Source organism: Bacillus rossius, chromosome 1, assembly GCF_032445375.1.
Source record: "Bacillus rossius redtenbacheri isolate Brsri chromosome 1, Brsri_v3, whole genome shotgun sequence".
Classification (NCBI taxonomy): domain Eukaryota; kingdom Metazoa; phylum Arthropoda; class Insecta; order Phasmatodea; family Bacillidae; genus Bacillus; species Bacillus rossius.
Genome location: NC_086330.1, coordinates 364,939,928 through 364,963,984, shown reverse-complemented (window position 1 = coordinate 364,963,984; position 24,057 = coordinate 364,939,928). Strand labels below are relative to the sequence as shown.

The 24,057-nt window shown below is 38.7% G+C and overlaps 1 protein-coding gene across 1 annotated transcript in view; it reads right to left on the bottom strand.

Moving 5' to 3' along the window:
- Nucleotides 1-494: 494 nt before the first annotated feature.
- The window catches only part of LOC134528364 (farnesol dehydrogenase-like), a 41,444-nt gene continuing 17,881 nt past the window's right edge, over nt 495-24,057 (bottom strand). The window contains exons 3-7 of the mRNA XM_063361931.1: nt 12,330-12,498; nt 9,258-9,387; nt 6,451-6,580; nt 1,920-2,075; nt 495-667 (exon numbers count right to left, since the gene is read on the bottom strand). Coding sequence (XP_063218001.1) covers nt 626-667; nt 1,920-2,075; nt 6,451-6,580; nt 9,258-9,387; nt 12,330-12,498 — 627 coding nt within the window. The 3' untranslated portion in view covers nt 495-625. The remainder of the gene's footprint in view (nt 668-1,919; nt 2,076-6,450; nt 6,581-9,257; nt 9,388-12,329; nt 12,499-24,057) is intronic.

The following is a 24,057-nucleotide window of genomic DNA, read 5'->3' as shown; positions in this document are numbered from 1 at the left end:
TTAAACTCAATTCATTGTTTATGGTTCTTTAACATGCATATCAAAAAAATACCCTCTATAATATTTTGCGCCAAAGTTATTCCAGCTTAAATGAAAAATTTTGTAGTTTCTTATTCGATGTGTAGCAATTGCTTGGCGGTTTGTGTTCATCTGCATGTGGCGTTCTGAGAAAGTAAATAAGAGAATCAGTAATTTACACTGGGAATAGGTATGGGTGTTTGCAATAGACCTTGAAATAGCATTTGTAACATCTACTGTTATAGTTTGTCCTTTGTCGATGGTTTTATAAATAACAAAGTAAAATATGTAAAAAAAGTATTACTTCATTAATATTTTATCATTTAATCTTACTAACGTAAAAAAGAAAAAAAAGTTAATGAAAATAAACAGTTCGTAAAAGGTAAAACGTTCTTTCTTATGTTAGCTCCAACTTCATTAGAATTTATCGAACCGAGGTTTGTAGTTATAAATCATGAATGAAAAATATTGCATTATTTATGTATTTTAATGTTCAGTTGTCATTGTTTATTGAAGAAAATATTTTACAGATATAACATATTTTGCAGGTAAATGGCATATACACCTTTGGCACCTTCCACCCAGCCTGGTTTCCAGAAAACCCATATCACCACTTTTCCCCGACAGGCGCAATAGTCAGCTCCGATATCTGCAAGAACAAACATGCCAACAACATATAATTTCTAGGTGCAAGTACTACAGACACAACGTTAAAGGAAAGGAACATTGTCATTTAATTTAATGTGATAAAAATGCACGCAGTAATTTAATACCTAACTAGCAATACATAAAAAATATTAACATATTAAAAAAAATTATTAAATTCTTTGTACCCTATTTTAAAAAATATAATTTTTATAAGTGTTTTTTCTTTCGATACAATAAATTGATCAGAAAATATCGTGAATATTCTCAACAGCATGCTTGAGAAGATTATAAAAAGGTTATGAATAAAATGCAAAAATATATTGAGTGTCCTGAAATATGTTTTAATCTATAAAATGTACCCATGCCTGTGAAACTGGATACTTCCAGTGTCTGATACTTGGCTATTTTTTTTGCGTTTCGGATGTCATGAGTCCTGAAGTACTCATGCTACCCGCACCTTCGTAGAAATACACCTATAATATATTCACACAAATTTAAATGTTTCATTATTTTAATATTGCGGAAGTGAAATCAACCCTGAAATGAATTTTTGTCGTATAAATTAAATGCAGGCTTATGCCCAAAATTAGTTACTTCAGCTTGGAGAATAAATAAAAATATATAACCATACTCCGGTCTTAGCATAAAGGTACATCTTAACCAGCACATGACAAAGTGGCATCGTTTTGCTTAAGTTAGAAGGGACAATAGTTTTACTCGCAATAGAATAAACAAACGGGGTGTAAATCTATGAAGAGTAGACAAGGATATTTGAAGCAATAGAGTTATTAGTAGAGACTGGAAAAATTCGCGCTTTCGATGACCTCTAGGATGGACGCCACAATCCCCTACACACTCGGGCAAATGCCACCAGCTCATTGGCTATTGACAAGTGACACTTGTCAACTGGGACGCTTGCGATTCGATACATTTTTGGTTGAAGGTTTTCCATTGGCTAAAGTCCTTCAGATAAACTGTGAGCCAATCACAGAAACAATATAAAGGTACAGTTGTTTGGATTCTAGCATACCTATCATGAAATGAATCCGCGAATTTTTCCTGTCTCTAGTTATTAGTAAATATGTTATATATCATATTACCAGGCTTTTCCTCATGTTAATATGCTGAGATATCAAAAGACCATAATTTGTTTGTTTTATTTTCACGCCAGGGTTATCCCAGCTTAAATTAAAAGATTCTTTCGTTTCTTACTGGCTGTGCAGTGATTGCTTAAAGGTTTGTGTTCACCTCACCTGTACGTTCGGCGGGGTGCTGAGAACGTAAACCAGTGAATCGGCTATGTCCTCTGAGGTGAGGTACGGGTGCTTGCTGTACACCTTGCCTGGGTCCACGGAAGTCGTGTTATTCCTGTACATGATGTCAGTCTTCACCGTTCCTGGACTCAGGCTCTGGAAAAGATTACAAGTGCTTTAATAAGTCCGTAGCAGCATAGGCCTGACAGCTGACACCTCTTCCACGGTTTTACAATTGAAAAAACCCTACGATTCCAAAATCCTTTCGACATCATCATCATCATCATCAGCAACTGTATCCAGCCTGTGGCCCGGTGAGAAAAGTTAAATGCCTCTATCTCTCTCTATCCCTCCTCCATTCCTCATCCTTTACTTTATCCCAGTCTTCTCCTCTCTCCTGCAATCCTTTAACTATCTTCTCTTCCCTCCTCCTTGGTCTTCCTTGTGGTTATCTTCCTGTGTACTTCAACTCCGTCATTTTCCTAGGCAGCGTCTCTTTTCCTATTCTCTGGACATGGCCGTGCCATCTCATTCTTGTCTTTTTCCATGATCTCACTCAAGTCCTGCACTCATGCTCTTACGTGCACTAACTCACTCTTGATCCTGTATCGCCTCATGACTGCCAACATACTCCTCATAACTAGGGACACCTGTATTTCGCGAATACATTTCGTGTCAAGGTATTTCACAAAATACTGTAGCTTTTCTCCTGTGGTTATTGGCTGAGGTCGGTGAGAGGTGTCGTCCCGCTCTTGACGGGGCCAATGAGAATGTGGTCACCGTACTGCTGCACCCTCACAATTTGCCATGACTCTTAGAAAAAGCTACAGTGTTTTGTGAAATACCTTGACATGAAATGAAATCGCGAAATACAGGCGTCCCTACTCATAACCTTCATTCCTATTGCTCTGATCTTCCCAGCATCTCTTTTATCTATAGTCCAAGTCTCTGTTTCATAGGTGACTATGGGCACAAAGTAGGTATTAGGTATACAACAGTTGTTTGCACTTTAATGGAACCACCCTCTTCCATACCAAATCTCTCACACACCTGTAGAATGCATCCTTACAATTTCCTCCTTGTTTTTGCCCCCTGATTCAGTAAACTTCCTAGGTACTTAAAGGTTTCTGCCTGTTTTAACTCAACACCATTTAATTCATCATTGCATTTCCTACCTCCATTCATGTTACTAGTTATGACCATCACTTTGCCTTTTTTAGTGCTGAATCTCATACCACCTTTCCTCACTTCCTCACTCATGCCATTAGCTGCTCTTGCACCTCAACCTTCCTTTTCTTCCCACAATATAAAACATTAGCAAATAGCGTGGCCTTCATTTCTCCTTTCATACACGCCTTAATACTTACATTCGTGTAACTTCGAGATTGTTTGAACTTCACATGTAATTAACCGTTTTTTAACGTTCGCCTGAGCAATAACATGGGCGCCGCCTTGCATGAGTGCCAACTGTGCTTACAAGCAGTTTGTATCAACACTTAGAGGGGCCTTACAATCAGAACCAGCTATAAAGAGACAAAACAAAGACATTTGCTGTATTTGCAGATATTTTCTCGTTTTTTAATTACTTATATTAATTTTGTCACGTCACTTGATACCTTTATGTCAAGATTTCGACCCGCGCGTTTTTTTTTCAACTTATAAAACAAATAACCCAAAGCTACACGAAGTCAAGTATTTTAACATGTACGAAAGAGCTTATAAATTGTATGCTTCTTTTTTTCTTTCTTTTTATTCTTTTTCAAAATCCCGTAGAATGACTGTAGTGGCAGAGCACTAGTGAGGCAGGCAGTGCCGAATTTTCGCGCTCAACATCTACCGTGCCTAAAAACACGCGACACAGCCGTCGACTAATCATTAGGAACTGGAAAAAAATTCGCGTTTTCAATGACTTTCAAGCTATAGTTCACAGTCCTCTGTATAGTCGGGCAAATAACGACAGTTCACCGGCTGCTGACTTGTTAGTCGTTTCAACTGGGTTGTCTGTGATTCGATACTTCTTTGGTTTGAGAGTTTCTCATGGACCCAGAGTCGTCTACGTAAACAGCGAGCCCATATCAAAAACAACTTAAATTTATATGTATTTGAATTTAAGCCTATTGCTAAAGGAATCCGGAAATTTTCCCGGTCTCTACAAATCAGTATCAAGGATTCGTGCTGAATAATAAAACATCGGCTCATATATTTTTATTTTATTTAATCAATCAAGGAGTTGGCATTTGAGCCGCGAGACAGAGTCACCAGTTAAAGGGAAACCTACTCACGTCTATGCATCGGTACACTGATCTTTGCAAACAAAATCACATTCATAGTAAGATTCCCTTAGAACTTAGTTTTCCAATGTGGTTTATTTGCAAAATTAATTAACTCCCGTTTAAAAAAGGTAAACAGAAAATAACGGACGGTGTGGTAGGAAGCCAAGAAGACCGAGACAAAATATTGGTCAGTACTGTCCGTTTGCGACGTGCGCTTTTCAAAAAGCCTGAACACAAATGTTTTTTTCTTTCAGTGCGCTTGGAATTCATTTATTAGTATTTAGTTTTGCACAACAGGATAAATAGATATTAATGAACTCCCACAACGTTCGTAAGTTAAACGAATATTCAAAACTTAGCTGCGTACTCATTTACAATGCACGAAAACAACGGGGAAAAAAACATTACTTTGGCGCTGTATATTTACTGCGCTCTGTTAGAAATTACGTTAAATTTACGGACTTTAAAAACAAGGAAAGCACTTCAAATACACGAAGAGTTCTTCATAATTTCCGGTAAAATGTATCTTCATAAAACAGACGGCGTTTTCCTGTATTCCGAGTTTTTTGTGTTGCGTTGCGAACAAGGTGATTATAGAGGAGTGTTTTTTTTTTCCTTCTGTAGACTTTGCCAGTTTTAAAAATTTTTATGTTAATAAACCAATAGTTGTCTGATGGAATTTGTTCAAAGAAATTTAACTCAAGACTCGTTAATTTACGAAGATACCCGTAATTTTTGACCAGCTTTTTTTTTCGTAAATAGAAAGTGTAAAATAGAGGTGTAAAAGTAACGAAAAAAAAAAACGTACCCATATGTATTCGTTACTACAACAATTAGTACTCGTTACTATCGTATCGTTACGTTACTCGTTACTTCTGATACCGCATAACATGCTATGTTATGTTACAGCAACTAATTGAGTCGTATTGCGTACGCGTACAGTATGACGTCGCGTAAATAATAATAATTCGAATATAAACAATTAACAATATTTGATAATGAACAGTTTTTGTTAACCAAGAAACAATTAAATCTCATTAGAGCGGCTTTATTGTATTATCTCTTTTAAGATAAGAACAAAAAAAACGTGAAAATACGCGATAATAAAAAACAAAAACATACATATTTCTAATTTGTAAAAAATACTTTCTTACGTTGTTTCTGTTCCAATCTCAAACTTTTGTCTACACACACAATACCTTTAATAAACAGTAAAAAAAACTTGGACGACGAATTTTCAAATTATACTGTAACTTAATAAACAAACATCGTTCTTTGTAACGTACGTTTTTAAATTCATCGAATAACGCATACGCGCATGCGTAAAACATACGAAAAATGCAAGTAACGAAATGCATTCGTGTGTGACGTTTCGTTACTCGGTACCTACTGGATGGCGCACCCGTTACTCAGTACCGAATACACAGTACGGTTTGCTACAGCTCTAGTGTAAAATGGGTGACAGTGTACTCTAGCCGGAGGTAGATTCGGGCGTCGGACGTCACAACTGAGGGCAGCGCTGTTTCCTGCGCGGCAGTGTGACGTCACTGACAGGCTTGATGTAAGATTTTGGACATACGCCATTGCTAAGAACTTTTACTGTTGAAGAAAAACTAAAAAATAAAAAATAAATAAATAAAAATACCCAAAAAAAAAACAACACAAAATTAAGCAAAATAATTGCTGTTGTCAACAAGGATATAAACACTACAAAATATTCCGTAACAGGAATATGGTCAAAAAACAAAGAAAAACAAAGAAAAATGTACTAAGAGAACGAAAAAAAAAAAACACAAATGACGACACAGAAATATTGAACCCAAAAAAATTCAGCACAACGGTTGAAACGAAACAAAAACACGACAAAACGAAAAGACGAAACAAACACGATAGTTTTCCAAAACAGAATAGAACGATAAAAAAAAACCCTCACAAATGATGACGACACAAAAATATTGAACCCAAAATAATTCTAACAACAGTTGAAACGAGACAAAAAAACACGACAAAACGAAAAGACGAAACGAACACAATAGTTTTACCAAAACAGAAGCAAGCGACGTTTCGGGAACTGCTATCTGCTCCCGTCCTCAGGCAGAGACGCACATGGTACGGAAGACACAGGTGCGACTGTTTAGTTTTTTTCTTCAAACAGAAAAAGGTCCTTAGCAATGGCGTGTGTCCAAAAAACTTACATCAAGTCATGCACTCCCACTGCACAAATCTTTCAGAGATAACGTCACCGGCAGGACTCTCACCGTGACCTTGATGCGACTGCCGGCGTCAGTGAGCTCCCTGCGCAGGCCGTCGGTCAGCGCCGTGATGGCGTGCTTGGACGCCAGGTACACCACGAAGGGGTAGTTGTGTGGCATGCCGTGCCCGCACACGCTGCAACAAGACACCTCGGTCCGCCCCTTTCCCTGTCTTCCTCCGCCGCGCAGCCAATCAGACGGCCCGAACAATTCCATCCGTAGGGACCGGAAAATTTCGCGGGTTCAATGACCCGTAATATGAACTCCGTAGTTCTTCGTACACTCGGGCAGATGCCACCCACTCATTGGCTTCTGTCTCGTGAGACGTCCCAACGTAGCAGCCTGTGATTCGATAAAGGTTTGGTTGGGCGTTTCTCATTGGCCCAGAGTCATCCAGGTGAGTTGTGAGCCAATAGCAGAGGCAGCACTGAGGTATAAATATTTGTATTTTAGCCTATCGCGAAATGAATTCGCGTCTCTATCCATCCGTCGACTTTCAAAAGCTTGGCCAGATCTATATCTCTTGACGGACGGACTGTGACCTAAGTTTTGCTACGCCCATTAATTTGGTAATTTTTGTTTTTTACGAATTTATTGTTATTTTGCTACTTTAGATTTATTTAGTTATTGTTTTAACTTATTTCAGTTATTATTTTATTTTTGTGATGATTAATAATCATTGTTAATTTTTATGAAAATGTGGAAGGTAGGCAATTGTTTAAAAAAAACACTAGAATGGCCTAGCTTTTACGTGTGATTACTATTTAAGTTTTGGATGTCAATAGTTCTTTTTCCAGTGTGAGCGTAGAAACTTTTTTTTTACTATTTTTTTAAATTGTGCTGGCGGAAAACAACGTCAATGCGGGTTGTAAAATGCTACCAGGATACAGGCGTGTGGTGTTTTGTATGGGTTTACAGATGTTTGTATGATAACACTGCGTTTCTTAAAACTAATTTTCAAACAATTTAATCACGACTCTGAATTTTTCCAAGGAAATGCCAATACCATACATAAAATATAGAATACGTATATAAACTACGTAAATATACATACATAAAATAAATATTACGTACATAAAATACATATACGAACATAAAATATACGAACATATACGTACATAATATATTAATGTAGATGTTTTCCCCAAACAACATCTATATAAATCTTCGAGAGAAACCTGGATTTTTTTGGCAGAACTTATTGGGAAAATATTCTGAGAACGGATGAAGTAAATTTGTAAAGCTCTCGGCTAGATGCGTGGCTTTGACGGACAAATGGTTGACGGACGGAGGTGACGGACTATTGTAATTCCGCCTTAACGACCCATCACCTTTTAAACTATTTTGGGATAACAGCACGCCTACCTGCCCGAAAATTTACATCAAATATTTAAGGGTCATGTGTTTATTTTATAAAGAATTTTTATTTCATGAAGTTTCTTTCAGTTCACAGGGAATGTCACCGTAGTCCAATAAGGATGCAACTAAATTGAAATATACCTACTGAGAATCACAGAATTATGAACCAGCTTATGAACGCTACTGCCATCGGCAAATCCACACTAAAAGCACTTAGAAAATATATATGGTTTTTGGGAACTTATATCGAAAGTCACAACCTGTACTATATACAGTTAATATATGGACATTTATCGGATTCGTTGATTTAAAACAACTTCATGGACATACCGAATTGTTGGTTTGCAATGGATACCACAGGATACCTCAAAAATGGGCAGACAAAATACATAGTGCATAAACACACGGAGAATAAGCCGATATTAGCTGATGTTAAATGTTAAATGCCTAGACATCACACGAAATCGCGTGTGTGTGGGGGGGGGGGGGGGAGGAGGGGGGGGGGAGGAATAGCCCGTGTGTTTTTGAACTTATTTTTGTTTTTCATTTTAAGGTTTTTTCCCTATGACGTTCAGTGTAATCAAGCAATGGCTTATGTCCAAAAAGTATTTTTAATCTCTCTTTCCATTGCAAGAATCGTTCAAAGAACGTATCTGATTGGTTGTTGGTACCACAAATTCGTTAACTATTGTTTAGCGTGTTATTAGTATACAGGATTGTTTTGCTGATACTGAAGTTTAGTTAACAGCTACCTTGTAAATTTTTTACAGAACTTATCTGTTGCCATTTGTCACATCATTTCTTTCAGTTTATTCAAATGATTCGAAATAATTTTTCTTGAATCATTATTACACTTACAAAATATAAACTTTTGCAGCAACTTACAATTGATTTCACAACAATTTAAACAAAACGTTTTTAACTTTCTACTGCAAAAATGTCACTACTTCACAGCACAATATCTTAATATGTCAACTTATTAACTCACCTTAAAATAAAAACCACTTTTTCTTTCTTTTCCTTTATCAAAATTATTTCAATGTTTGAAAGATTAAGTACATTATATATATATATATATATATATATATATATATATATATATATATATATACATGTATACTGAACAATCTTTATTTAATATATTTTCCTGTTTTACCTTTATATGTAGATCCATTTTTTACTTTAAAGTACACTGTATAACTGTTTTAATTTACACGTATTTATTTTTGTACTTTATAGATTTGCAATCGCATTACTGGTTTTCTACCATCTGGGTATAATTTAATTAATATTTATCCTTTTAGTCTATATTTTTACCTGTATTAGTGTTTTTTTCACCTTAAAATCTGCAATTTTTATTTTATGTCAAATTTAATTTGTATTTGCAGCGTCCCTTACCATTGCGGGAAAACATTTATATGATCAAATGTACAATAAATAAATAAATAAAATACCTGTTCATGTTGATGATGTGGCCATCATCCACTCCCTTCTCCTTCATGATCTGGTAGGCCTCTCTCGTGCAGATGTTGTATCCCAGGATGTTGGTTTCGACTATCGCCCGCCATTGTTCCGTAGGGCCGTCTGTAGCAGTTGACCATTCACACATTCATTACACATGCATATTCCTAGCACGTTCCTATTTCTGCTTGCTATCTGTAGGTGAGACTGGAGACCTTAGCTATCCAAACATCAGCACGATTCCACGAATTGCTCTTTGTTGTTTTGGACCATAGTTATTCCGAGACATCATAACACCCCTCAGTTTGAGAAGTTTCACAAAGTAATGAAGTGGAAAAGTGTCTAACTTTTGCATTTATCTTTGCATTAGCCGTGTGACCGATGGGAAAGTATTTGATGCTCATTTTTGATGAGTTACCAAAAACGCTGATGCAACTTACTTCTTTTTATAAACAGAAACCTAAACACCAATTTCCATATTTTTAACTTCAAAATTGACAAACTTCCATTATAATATAATTCCCTATTTTACCAATTGAGGGATGAAATTTCAAAAATCATTTCTTACCTACGCTATATAAGGAACTCCTAAGCAAAATTGCATGATTTTAGACCAACCTGCTTAAGCTGTGCGTTGTCTCCTATTCAAATAAGATGATTTTTGATAAATTGATTGTCAAATGTATTAAGATTATGCATTTATATTAACATAAATAGAACATTACATTATCTAAAGAATGGACCTGCCCTAATTAGAAAATTACCCTTCATAATTAAACACAATTAAAATATAATCAGCAACAATAAACAGGTTTAGGTTCCTATCACAATCCCAGCACACTTAGAGCGATTAAAGTCCCGCAAGAAAAATTTATGGTGTTCCGATATTTTCAACGTCGTGATTTAATGTTATTCCGAAGATATAAAAGATAACTGAAGGACTGGATGTTTGGCGCTGTCTGGCCGAAGTTGGGCTGCTAACGAGCCATCAGGACGCCTTAGTCGTCCTGATTGCTGGAGGAAGGACTCTAGTGCGGTGTTCTTAGGTCCGCATCCGGCCCTTGGACCCTCATCCGGCCCTTGGACCCTGTCTGTGAACAGATCCGAAACAAACATGTTCAGGACTGGTTCACAGACAGTTGGCAAAATAGGCAGAAAATGCCTTCTAACCACGATGATGGTCGGGGGATAAAGGTTGTCAAAAACTCACCATACAGGAAGATGGCTTCCAGCATCAGCCAGGGTGCGGAGCTCGCAAACCCGCGGTTTTCGCGGACGTTTCCATGATTCAAAAGAATAGAAAACATAATAAAGTATGATCAACTAATCATTACTACTTCTACGAGGTACGCAGACTGACTAATTACTAATTATTAAAGTTGTGGGAATCACATCCCTTGCCTAGCTGATTACATCTTTAAACAACGACCGGAGTGAAGTGTTGATGCCGACGTAATTAAAAGACGACGTCAATCAAAAGAAAGGCGGGAGGCTTCGGCTTCCGGACCGAAAGGTTCCGAAGATTACCGAGGGGCTTGTCGAGAAATACTGACTTCGATATCTCGAAATTGGTGGTACTGGCCGATGTCAGCGCGACCTACTGAGGGGTGTCCGAACCCAGGAGAGATCGACTCGCACGAGGAGACTGCTAAAGCATTGGACTTATGGAGGGGACTATTCCAGTGCTCTGGTGGCCTGGAAATGAACTAAGGGGTACTGTTGTAGCGCAAGGTGCCAGGGGGCAGTCGTTTAGCGGGCGTTCAAACACCCAGGGGAAATAATTCGCAACTCTGCCGCTAGAGGGCATAGGCGGTACTTTCTGGGACTGGAGTCGTGGCCTCGAGACAGGCGGGGGTTATTGGCCGGGCAGTGCTCTGGGCAGTGTTCCCAGGAAAGCTTGGTGAAGGCGGATTGGTGGAGGGGGGGGGGGGGGCAAATCACTTCTTGTCACGGCTCGGAGGCGAATTACAGGCGACGTACGTGCGCCGAAAGGCGGGGAGGATAAGACGATAGTACTTGCTGGGTCATTAGATGGTTGGCAAATTAGATTTATGCTGGGAAAGATTGGGGAGACAGGTTCAACAAAGATTAAACGGGAGTGTACAGGCGGCGGAAAAAAGTTTAAGTTCTTGCAGCAGAAAAAAAAAATCACCAGCGACGGAATTTTTAAAAAAATTCAAATTTAGAATTGTGCCAAAAAATAGTAGTTGGCGGTACAATTTTTTTACGCGAATATTTCTGTTCCTTGTACAAGCAGAAACAGGTCCCTGTGCCATCTGCAGGCAGTTTCCAACCCGGTGTCTGTAACGCCGTGGAGCCACCTGCCAGGACCAGTGGCGGATCCAAGGGGAGTGCACCAGGGGCAAGTGCCCCCCCTCCCCTTCCGAAAAAAAAAACAGTTGTCTGCTACATTGATATTGCCGACAAAAATGATTGTTTCTGAAACCAATAAAATATTTTAATATGATTAATGAATTTATTGTAGAATCTGGTGGTTAGAGCGATTAAAGTCCCGAAAGAAAAATTTATGGTGTTCCGATCTTTTCAACGTCGTGATTTAATGTTATTCCGAAGATATAAAAGATAACTGAAGGACTGGATGTTTGGCGCTGTCTGGCTGAAGTTGGGCTGCTAACGAGCCATCAGGACACCTTAGTCGTCCTGCTTGCTGGAGGAAGGACTCGAGTGCGGTGTTCTTAGGTCCGCATCCGACCCTTGGACCCTCATCCGGCCCTTGGACCCTCATCCGGCCCTTGGACCCTGTCTGTGAACAGGTCCGAAACAAACATGTTCAGGACTGGTTCACAGACAGTTGGCAAAACAGACAGAAAATGCCTTCTAATCACGATGATGTTCGGGGGATAATGGTTGTCAAAAACTCACCATACAGGGAGATGGCTTACAGCATCGGCCAGGGTGCGGAGCTCGCGAACCCGCGGTTATGTGTAGTGTGAGTATGTTAAATACAAATTTAGTAATTTTAAGACATTTTTTTTTTCCTCTGGCTACTCTGAAATCCTTAGAGTGGACCTCTGGATCCGTCGCCGGAGAGGACAGAGTCTCACCGAGCAGGCGGGCCTCGTACACCACGCCGGCGTTGTTCACCAGCACGTGCACGACCCCCAGGTGCTTCTTGATCCACTGGAAGGCGGCCAGGATGTCAGCCTCCTTCGTCATGTCCACCTTCAGCGGGTGGAACTCCCCGGGGGCGCCCTTCAGCTCCTCGGCGTACGCCTGCCGACACGACACGACACAGCTGATCAGTAGAGACCCGGGAATATCGCGGATTCATTTCGTGTTATGCTAAAATTCAAATAATTATACCTTAGTGCTGCTTCTGTCATTGGTTCTCTCTTAATCCGGAGGACTGAGGGCCAATTAGAGACCCTCACTCATAGAAATGTCGAATCACAGGCCACCCAGTCGAGACGACTCAAAAGTCAACAGCCAATGAACAGATGGCATTTTCCCGAGTGTGTAGAGGATATTGGAGTCTATCCTGGAAGTCATTGAATTCGCGAAATTCACGGGTCTCTAGTGATCAATGACTCAGTCGAGCGAACGAACAGGTTATGCCAAAGTTCCCATCGAAACCCTCAAACAGAATCTCCTGATATTATTACCTAGACTTCTTCAAGTATCTCATAATTAGAGACCGGAAAAATTCTCGGGTTCACTGACCTGTAGGATGAACTCCATAGTTCTACGTACACTCGGTCAAAAACCACCCCACTCATTGGCTGCTGTCTCGTGAGACGTCCCAACGTAGCAGCCGGTGATTCGATAAAGCTTTGGTCGGGTGTTTCTCATTGGCCCAGAGTCATCCAGGTGAGTTGTGAACCAATGGCAGAGGCAGCACCGAGGTATAACTGTTTGTATTTTAGCCTATCGCGAAATGAATTCGCGAATTTTTCCGGTCTCTACTCATAATTTGTTTCACTCTCCAATACTTGTTTCCGTAAAAACAATACAAAGTTACGGATTCTGCAATGCCATGACAAAAACGTAAAAAAAAAAGCCTGGAAAGTACGAATACAATTACATTGTTTTGCATCGCTAATATAATTCATCCTCGCATGCCAAAAAAAATGTAACGACTCTGCTCAAGATTACTCGTCACGCAGCATCGAAACAAACAAAAAAACAAACCAAATCCTACATGCCCCGCCTACCTGGGCTCACATACGGGTGTGCAAAGCGATCTGAAAACTGCTCAAGACATCAGAGTAGGATCTAGTTACGAAAAGCATTTAAGAATACGATGAGGATGGATGAGATGTTATGCTTCCATATTTCGTTTCTGAAATGTGTTTTAGGAGAGTGAATATGGCTACAACGTTTGTTTTCAGAATAACATTTAAGGCATGAAATACCGGGTACAGGTTCTCGAAAGCACTCAAGGGACTCACATTACATTTTTATTTTCATCTCTCCGCCATGTAATGTTATGGTTACCAATATAACCTCGTAGTATCCCTATGCAAGACGAGAAGATAGCGCACCAGTTCACAGCCTGGTGATTAGACACGATAACGTGCTGGAAGCACCAGCAAGCGTCTATCTTATCATCCCGCCTCACTAACACAAATACACACTTTAATCGTCAGGGGTGTATGTGTGTTAGTGAGGCGGGATGATAAGCGCGAAGGTCTCTGGTATTTCTAGCGCGGTAGAGCCTCTAAGCGTAAGGCTCTGAACTGGCGCGCAGTCTTCTCGTAATCACAGGATAACTATGAAATTTGAGCGGTGACCGTAACATTATATGGCCTAGAAATGAAGATAAAGGTGTAATTCAAGTCTGTTAAGTGCTTTCAAAAGTCTATACTGGTTGTTTTACGCCTATAAATTACTTTGAAAACATGCGTTTTTAGCCATTTTACCTATTCTAAAAATACAGTTTGAAAACTTAATCCGAAATCAAAAGTACTTTTCGGCCCTCAGTAAACTCTTAAATGCTTTTCGTAAGCAGACCCCACTCAGATATCTCAGGGGTGCCCACAAGGGGGGGGTAACGACGCAGACTGCGTCATTAAAATTTCAGGGGGGATGGGGTTGTCAAAAGACGAGAAAATATATATATCATTTACATACTTATAGCTTCTAATGTGAAAATACGTTTCTGGTGCTTTGATAATTGAAGGGATCTTGTATATCAAATTGGCAACCCCGCACTTTCCTCAACAAAAGCAGTTTGGCATCTGTCGGTTCAGGATGGTCCATATCCCCGCTTCGACAATAAGTGCACACACGCATATGACCAAAATTATTATTATTAGAAAATTAGTTTTAATTAATGCAAAATGTGACAAAATATAATACTAAAAAAGTATAATATTATAAAATCATTGAGAAAATGGCACAAAAAATTTCGTGTGGGGGGGGGCATCATTAGGTTAGGGGGGAGGGGTGGGCACCTCTGGATATCTTGAGTAGTTTTGAAATCGCGCTGTTTTTCCTGAAGCTCTGCACACCGTGTGTGTGCCCGGGCAGGCGGTGCCCTTAACGGGCTAGCGATTTTCAAAGTTCCTGACCTAACCCACCCGTTACCCAGACTATTTATTCCCTTGTCTCCCTTGTTTTCCCCGATAATGTACCTATGCTTTGTTAACATCTGTAGGGCGTACTCTTAGAGTGGTATTCATATTCAAGTCTTGAGCACTAGCTTCATAAAGAAATCCTTAAATTCGTTTATATTTAATGTTTGTGTGCCATAGATGTAACTTCATATCGTCTCAAGCAATTGCAAACAAAATCGGTCTTGATGAAGACCGACTTAAGCTAGTCCCATATGTTGTGCTTCTGAGAGGATATTCTCATGTCATAGTCATTGCTTGAGAACGCCATCTCGGAAGCAAGTTTTGTAGTCGCTGAAACCTTTCTTAATAACACGAATAAGAACATATTTGCCAAGACCGCTGCAGACATGTCTCTGGAAATATCTTGTTCAGAACGCAGTGTATAAAATCGCTGATTCTCTTGATCCTCGTATTTTTAAACTTATACAAATACCGCATGAAGCGCTGAAGCATTTTGATAAGTGTCTTAAATTACTTTAGTGTTAGTTTGTGACTGGCGGTTACTTTTTCAAGCGCTAAACAGTCCATTTTGTTTACATACCGATTACAGAACGAGTACGATGGTTGTGCAGTGAGGAAGTAAAATTAAATGGACGCTTTCTCTCTTTCTCACACACGCCGACTGCCGGAAGTGATGTACATACTTGTTCCTGCGCGCGCTGTTGCCAATCATAACACGTATTTTAAATTGAAGGCATTGAATATTGTTTATCTATTTATCAAGTGAACATTCAATTTTCGTATGAATGTGTGTGAATTTTTTTTTTTGTTTTAAGTTAAAAAACGAGGCTATTTTATTACAGATTTATAAACGTGATTGTCGTTATAGGCCTGAAACAATATAAATTACTGAAAAAAATGGATTCTTAGAATGCTTCTCGTGCACTCAGAATTCCAAAAGAGTGCGTTTTTTTCCCTGAAGTTATTCGTAACGTGTTAAGAGATCTGGCAACAGCGCGTGCCATAAGCCATGAACTGCAATCCAAGCGTGAGACTGTCTATAGTCAACATCGGTGTCACGAGAGACGATGAGTTGAGGATGGAGCATTGCTGGAGTTACTGGATTTGAGGGGGAGGGGGGAGAACCCGCCGAACCACGGCAACGTCCGCCACTTTTCTCTCTGGAAAAAATAAATCCTAGGTTTTGCTCCGCCGGGAATCAAACCTGGACAGCTACATGCGTGCGCTCATTCGTTCACTCACTCTCCCAACCACTGTCAATATATAAGGGGTCCAGTTTTCGTACTCCCATCACGCACGATAAACATTTTCCGGATCTTTTACAAAAGATCCTGTTGTAAACCAGTTGCCAAGAAATGTTTTTTTTTAATACTGCAAGAATTATATAGAATTTTTGTTCAAAACAAGGCTATGGTTATTTTTGCATGTATTGAAATAATTTTTTCGAGCCAATACTGAGTATTTCTTAAGAAAATTGGCGTATAATTTTATATTTTAATTGATGTTTCATTCAAGCATAACTTTTTTTAAAACTAAGTTAATGATAATAGTATAAGTATTGGACTATATTATGTTTTATTATGATTATTAATGTGCGCAGTTCAAACTGGAAAGCTACTCAGGAAACGGTTTGCAAATTAATATAACTATTGAAGGTACTGGTACAACACAAGTATAAATGCCCGGGAAAGATTCTGAACCCAGTATTACTGCGAGTATTATTTTGTAGTGCTTACAGATGTTTTCATGTTTGTGTAAAAATATCTGTAAGTTTACATGAATATTTCTGACCCATTTTAAAAAAAAATACAGTGCATGATGAGTGCGATCTTTTTTTATTACAAACTATGTGTGTAGTTCAGTTCGTCCAGAATAAATTTGGAGTTTCAAATAAACCAATAAACAGAACCAGGGATTCATTCGGCTTTTTTTAAAGTCACGGTAGTGTCCTAAACTGATAAAAAAATTAGAAAAGCTTAAAACAAAACGGAATAAAAAAATTGTCAAAATCTAGGAGAAAGATGGAAAATGAATTGGTGAAAGAAGAGAAGAAAAAATTAAGAGTTAAATTTTGAATAGTTTCATTAATTTTAATAATAAATCTAACCTAAGGACTGCAATTTCTTAACTATAATAGCTAAGTATAGTTCTTGGTACACTATTTAAAATAAATTATTTAAAACACTTCCTTGAAAAAATATTAATATAATCATAGTGTATATTATTTTACGTAACACTATTGTTAATTTTTTTTAATAAGAAGGAACAAGTAGGGAATACTCACAATTTTACCAGTACGCACTGCATACTTCTTACCCCGTGGAACCCTGAACTGAACATTTGACTTTTATGTAATTTTTTTAAACGTAAGTTGTGTTCTTACGAGTTGCACATCTCCACGAACGCACACAAAAGCATCGGGTTAGTCTATTTGGCGAGGTGTTTAGCTACGCACTGGCAATGAAACTTGTGCACTAGTGAACGTGACGTGTCGACTCACGGGGCGAGTGGAACTCGTCTACTCGCTCACTAGAGATACGTCTAGAGTTTTTGTTTTAAGTGAAATTTCTTTAATTCCGGTGGGGTAAGCCGAGATGATGACTCATCAGAGCGTTACGCTAAGTGCAACGTTCAGGGTTGAGCCGCTCTATAACTAGAGACCGGAAAAATTCGCGAATTCATTTCGCGACAGGCTAAAATACAAATAGTTATACCTCAGTGCTGCCTCTGCTATTGGCTCACAACTCACATGGATGACTCTGGGCCAATGAGAAACACCCAACCAAAGCTTTATCGAATCACAGGCTGCTACGTTAGGACGTCTCACAAGACAGCAGCCAATGAGTGGGTGACATTGGACCGAATGTACGTAGAACTATGGAGTTCATCCTACAGGTCATTGAACCCGCGAATGTTTTCGGTCTCTATCTATAAGGTAGAGTGTAAAAGGAAAAAAAAAGGGGGGTGGCTTTAAACGAATTAAGTAGTCATCAAACTGTAAGACTCTTTGCCGGTTTATCTCCACCAATTTCGCTTTAGTTATGAACCAATATTTTTTAATGTTTAGTTTTATCATTCAAATAAATTATTAAATATTTAAAGACAAACTTATTCATAGCCGCATTGTAATTTTGTTTTGTAAATGGAACACAAATATTTACGTGAAATAATAGATATTTTATAATTTTTATCACTAAAAAAAATATTTTTCGAAATAATACGGGGTGCGATTCTTACCCGGGCATTTATGCTTTGTCTTGTCCTGGTATTTCCAATAGTTAAAGTTATTTGTAAACTGTTCCCTTAATAGCATTTCCGGTATTAACTGCACGCGTAATAAGCACGATACAATAAAATAAAGTCAAATTATTAAATATTCGATTATCTTTTCCATGGTTTAAAAAAGATTTGTGTTTGAATGAAACATCAATCGAAATTGCGCAAATTTTCGTAAGAAATACTGAGTATTAGTTCGAAAAACGTATTTCATATATGCAAAAAAATAACCATAGCCATGTGTTGTGCCAATTTACAATATTTTTCTTGTAGTACTTGGCCTCTGTTTCCAAAGGTATATTTTGTCAAAGTGCAGAATTTGATTTTCTGTGTGGTAGGAAAAAGTCGAGGCGGTGACGAAAGGTGTAAGGCGAATTAATGTAGCCTATCCTATTTTAGCTATCAAATTACTTGGTGAAAACATAGATGTAACAGAACATTCGAGGGAATGTTTGCATTATATCACACTTTCATACTTGCATACTACTTCACACTTTCATAATTGCATACTTGCACGAAATTCGCAATGTATTTTTCGTTACCCTCTGAGCTTTACTATTTTTTGCGCTCTGATGACGTCATAGTCTCGACTTACCCAACCGAAAGTAAAGAAGTTTTGTTTCAAAAATAGATTTTTTTCCCCTTACACGTCAGCTAAAACTAGTAGGGTTATTTTTATTTATTTAATCAATCACATGTGTTGCTGCAGAATTATATCAACGCACGCACACGGCACGAAAATGCTTAACATTTTGTAAGTATCCTTGAGTTGAGATTTTTATTATTGTAGTTGTGCCGAGATAACATAAGTTTTATCGTTTATGAAGATAGTGGCAATAAAAAAGTCGTCCACCTAATAAACAATGATAACACTGAAGTGGTAACGTGACTTAACAACCCAGCAGCCTCTATAATGTACTATATTGATTTGCCTGTAATATTTTTTTATATAAATTTTTGGGGTAAGCTGAGTGAGTTTCATAAAACATAAATTCATTGATCTTACCAACACTTAACAAGAAGCTTTTATAATTTATTGCGCTTTTACTATGCACCTATTTTATAGCTAATTTTAAAATTTTGACATTCAGTGGAAATTGGTTGTGCGGATAATTTTCCAAACCGATCCTATCTCAAACAAAGTGCTGCAAGCGTACAATAAGCGTGGCGGAACACAGCGTAACGGAACAATGTGCGTAACGGGACACTTTTTAGTGCGTGCAGCGGGCGTTCATAGATTTATTAGACGTCACGTCAAAAATTATTTTATGTATCGTTAAAAGGTCGAAGGTCTAAATTTTGTTTGTAGTAACGCCCTCTGATGGTGAAAACCTGGGGTCGGTACATAAACGCGTTATCAGCACAGATAAGAAATATCACTTACTATTGAAAAATAAGCTCTTGAAATGATAAGAATCGCACATACTCTAAACTGTTCTTATGCAAGAGTTGTGTTGAGCGGAGCGAAACCCATGAAATAGTCATGGGATTGATTTGGCGTGCAATTATTTAACATAACAGCCATCAGAATACAGCTAAAAGCCCTTTATTTATTTTGTTTTGCAAATATAACTGTCTAGTAGCTAACACGTGGATATAGATCAGCATGTGCCATGAAATAATATACTTCATTCAACTCCTAAGACTAGAGCAATGGGTAGTAGAGACCGGAAAAATTCGCTGTTTCAATGACCTCTAGGATAGACTCCATGATACTCTATGTACTGGGACAAATTGCACCTGCTCAATGGATAGAGACCTGTAAAATTCGCGGATTCATTTCGCGATAGGATAGAGTCCAAATACTTTTGACATTATTTTGCTTCAGTGATTGGGCCACAGTTTATCTGAAGGACTCTGGGCCAATGAAAAATCTTTAACAGAAGAATTAGCGAATCACGATCATTCCAGTCAACAGGTGTTATGAGTCGGTAACCAATCAACAGATGTAATTTGCACGAGTGCATAGAGGATCATGGAGTCTATCCTTTAGGGATTTGAAATCGCGAATTTTACATGTCTCTATCAATGGATACTGACTCGTGACACGCGTCAACTGGGATGCTTGTGATTTTATACGTCTTTTGTTGAAGGTTTTTCATTGGCTTAGAGTCCTTCAGATAAACGGTGGTCCAATCACTGACTCAGCATAAAGATGTACGAGTTTGGAGTCTAGCCTATCGCGAAATGAACCCGCCAATTTTTCCGGTCTCTAGCAATGGGTAATGGGAAATGAACCAACACGACACACTAAAACCAAATTGTGGACAATATATAAATGTTTTCAAAGCAAGGGTTGTTTATTGTGTGGCAGAACTGGAGCGCTTAATATAATTATTGGTTTCTCGATTATTGTACGAGGCGTGATTAAAAAATACGGTGAATGAGTTTTCATAGCAGTAAATTTTACGCCACGTCTATTTGAAGTAACAAGCCCGATATCCTGATCTGTTGAGATAATCGGTAGAGACCTGTAAAATTCGCGGATTCATTTCGCGATAGGATAGAGTCCAAATACTTTTGACATTATTTTGCTTCAGTGATTGGGCCACAGTTTATCTGAAGGACTCTGGACCAATGAAAAATATTTAACAGAAGAATTAGCGAATCACGATCATTCCAGTCAATAGGTTTTACGAGTCGGTAACCAATCAGCAGATGTAATTTGCACGAGTGCATAGAGGATCATGGAGTCCATACTTAAGGGATTTGAAATCGCGAATTTTACAGGTCTCTAATAATCGGTTTCAAGTCTGGACAAGTTGTGACTTGTCAGTCGGCTTCCAAGGCCGGAAGAGTGAGGTCGTGTTTACTGGGACACGGAAATTTCGCGGATTCGTCTGGCCTCAGGGTAGAATTGAAAGTCACAGGTCTGCTCAACCCATGTTTGCTTTATCATCGGTTGATTTCTTAGCGAAAACATTAATACCTTTCTTAATTGTCTCTACCTGATACGCTTACTTCTCTCCTAGCTGGGCATCGTTGGCTGACAGTCGTACAGGGGCGTGTCCGAATAACTGCAGTCCAATCATGAACACAGTGCGAGTGTGTGAAGGTTTGCATTCTAACCTAAGAGAAGCGCGAAATTTCCGTATCTCTAAGTCTATGGTTTACGAACAACGTGTTAACATTGATATTTGATATTTGTTTGTGAAACGAAGACCAGAAAAAATGTGTCGTGCTAAAAGGAGAAACGGTTTGACGCAGTTCCCGACATCAAGAGGCCCGCGACGGAGCAGCTGAAGACCTTTCGAAAAACCTTCCAAAAATGCTTCCAATCCTGGAATCAACATTGGGATGAGGGCGCATCGCCAGCCAAGGAGAGCAATTTGATTCATATTAGTTCAAATTTTATCAAATTAGTTCAACTTTGTTCGTTCTAAAATTGTTCACCGTAAATTTGATCATACCTCGTATTTTTAAAAATTAATAGCGTCATGATTATTTCGCGGATTCATTTCACTCCAGGCTGGACTCAACTTGCCTACACATCATCAAGCCTTTATATAGTGCTCATTGGTCGATAGGAAAGTCACATCCTTTGGCTGGTTGCGCGTGATTGCGTAACCACTTCTTCTCCTTGTTCTTAACTGGCTCAGAGTGTGTCAAGAGCAATGTAGTCCAATCATCGACGTGAGGGAGATGCAGTTGTGCTTCAAGTCTGTTTCGTTACCCAATGAATCAGGAGATAGTCGTGGTCGTGCATATATTGTATCATATATGCATTGTTGAAATAAGAAAATATAGAAAGAGGAGAAAGGAGGGGGATAGGATTCTAGAGACTGGAAAAGTTCGCGGATTCATTTCACGATATGCTAGAATCCAAACCACTGTATCTTAATATTACTTCTGTGATTGACTCACAGTTTATCTTAAGGACTATGAGCCAATGAAAAACCTTCAACCAAGAAAAAGTATCGAATCGCAAGCGTCCCAGTTGACACGTGTCACGAGTCAGTAGCCAGTGAGCAGGTGGCATTTGCCCGAGTGTGTAGGGGAGTTTGGAGTCTATCCTAGAGGTTATAAAAGCGCGAATTTTTCCGGTCTCTAGCCATCGAGTGTTCTGTAAAGACTATGAATGAATGAGTAATTGAATAAATGAATCAATGAATAACGGCTAAACGTCTAGTCGAAATGAGCGGCGAAGATTGATCAGATGAGCATGATTAATGAGCTGGGGGACGGGAAAACCCTAATAAAATCCACAGGGCACGGAAACGTCTGCTACGTTTTCCTTTTTTTGCGAAAACAAACCGGTTTTGACCACGCCGCAAGTCAGACCCGAATGGCCTTGAGTGGAAGGCGCGTGATCTGGCCGCTTTTTAAATATGATTTATATATTTTTAATTTAGAAAAAAAAATTAGGTTTCAACTTATTACTATTTTATTTTTAATAATGATTGGCTGACGTGATTTTCATCACCCACCACTCATACATACCCCTTTTTATTTTTTTGTTACTGATAGTTTGGCAATACCATTGGCTTCTTCAAATTAGTGCCAAATCTAAACAGTTACAAACTCACACTCATGCCTTACCCGGGACTCGAACCCAGAACCCCTTGCACCGGAAGTCAGGGTGAATCCGACTGCGCTATCTCCGTGCGACTGCAACTCGTTTTCAACCCGATATGAAGGTCAGGAGTGTCTCTGTCCTGCTTTGAGTGAGAAAAAACACTAAGTATTTTTTTTCCTTCGTACAATCACTTGGCAGTTATCGTAAATACGGTGACAGTTTTTTTTCACACAAGTACACTAGTACAGAATGTCCGCAAAAACCACAGACATATTATCTTGGTGTTACCAGGTCTCTCTTTTTTTTCTGACAAAAGAAGTAATATACCATAAAAACAAATAACATCGAGTTTTTTTAGGATTCTTCAATGTCGTGAGAATAATGTAACAAAAATCATGGACACTGTGCACAATGTGTTGGTTCATTCATCACACTCCAAGGAGCCATCACAGAAGGTTATGTTAGATTCTGTATCACCTGCCCGAAAATACAACTCTGCTCAAAAAGTACTTGGCACACAAACACAGCAGCACGACAAAGACTGGACCCAATATGCTAGAAGCAGTTGATGGGTTAGAAATGCACAATATGCCTTCGTATCAACGTTTCACATTAATTCCCCGACATATATTTATCTGAATATTCTCTGTTTTTCCATAAATTATAAATTTCACGTCGATACAAAGTTTCTGTTTTCCCTAATGCTGCACATCCTGCTGTAATATTTTTTGAAATACCCATGGAGATGATTTGCGGATGATTTTTTAGTTAACTGGGAAATAACTACCTGAAAATAATACCATGACAGGTTAGGCCATAGTTTTCTAAACAGAAACTTGTATGGCTACAGCATTGTATTTTATTCCGCTGAGGCCCGTTCAACAATGGCACGGAAACGGATACGGATCACATAACGGAGATGGATCTCCCTAAACATTTCATCATCGCTTCTGCTGCTTCCACAATGTACGGAAACGTAACAAATGGCAAACCAACTGGAATGCAATTCAATGTTACGAAATATTAGTTTTATTAAAATAAAATATTATTCTTCGAGATCATAGCACGAGGAAGAATTTACACATATAATAAAAATTAAAAACGACAAAGTAGCAATAGAACACTTGAGACATTCTTGTACATGAAACCATTTTTAACGCATTTTGAACATAAACATGGCTACCATCGCAGTCAATATTATTGGTCGCTAGGAGCAACGTACACCGGAGAGCTAAGCATTGCCGAGCTTATCCGTACGGATCCGTCTCCGTCTGCGTGCTGTTCTAGAAACTCCGTTCCTAGAGACCGGAAAAAAATCGCGAATTCATTTCGCGATAGGCTAAAATACAAATAGTTATACCTCAGTGCTGCCTCTGCTTTTGGCTCACAACTCACCTGGATGACTCTGGGCCAATGAAAAATACCCGACCAAAGCTTTATCGAATCACAGGCTGCTACGCTGGG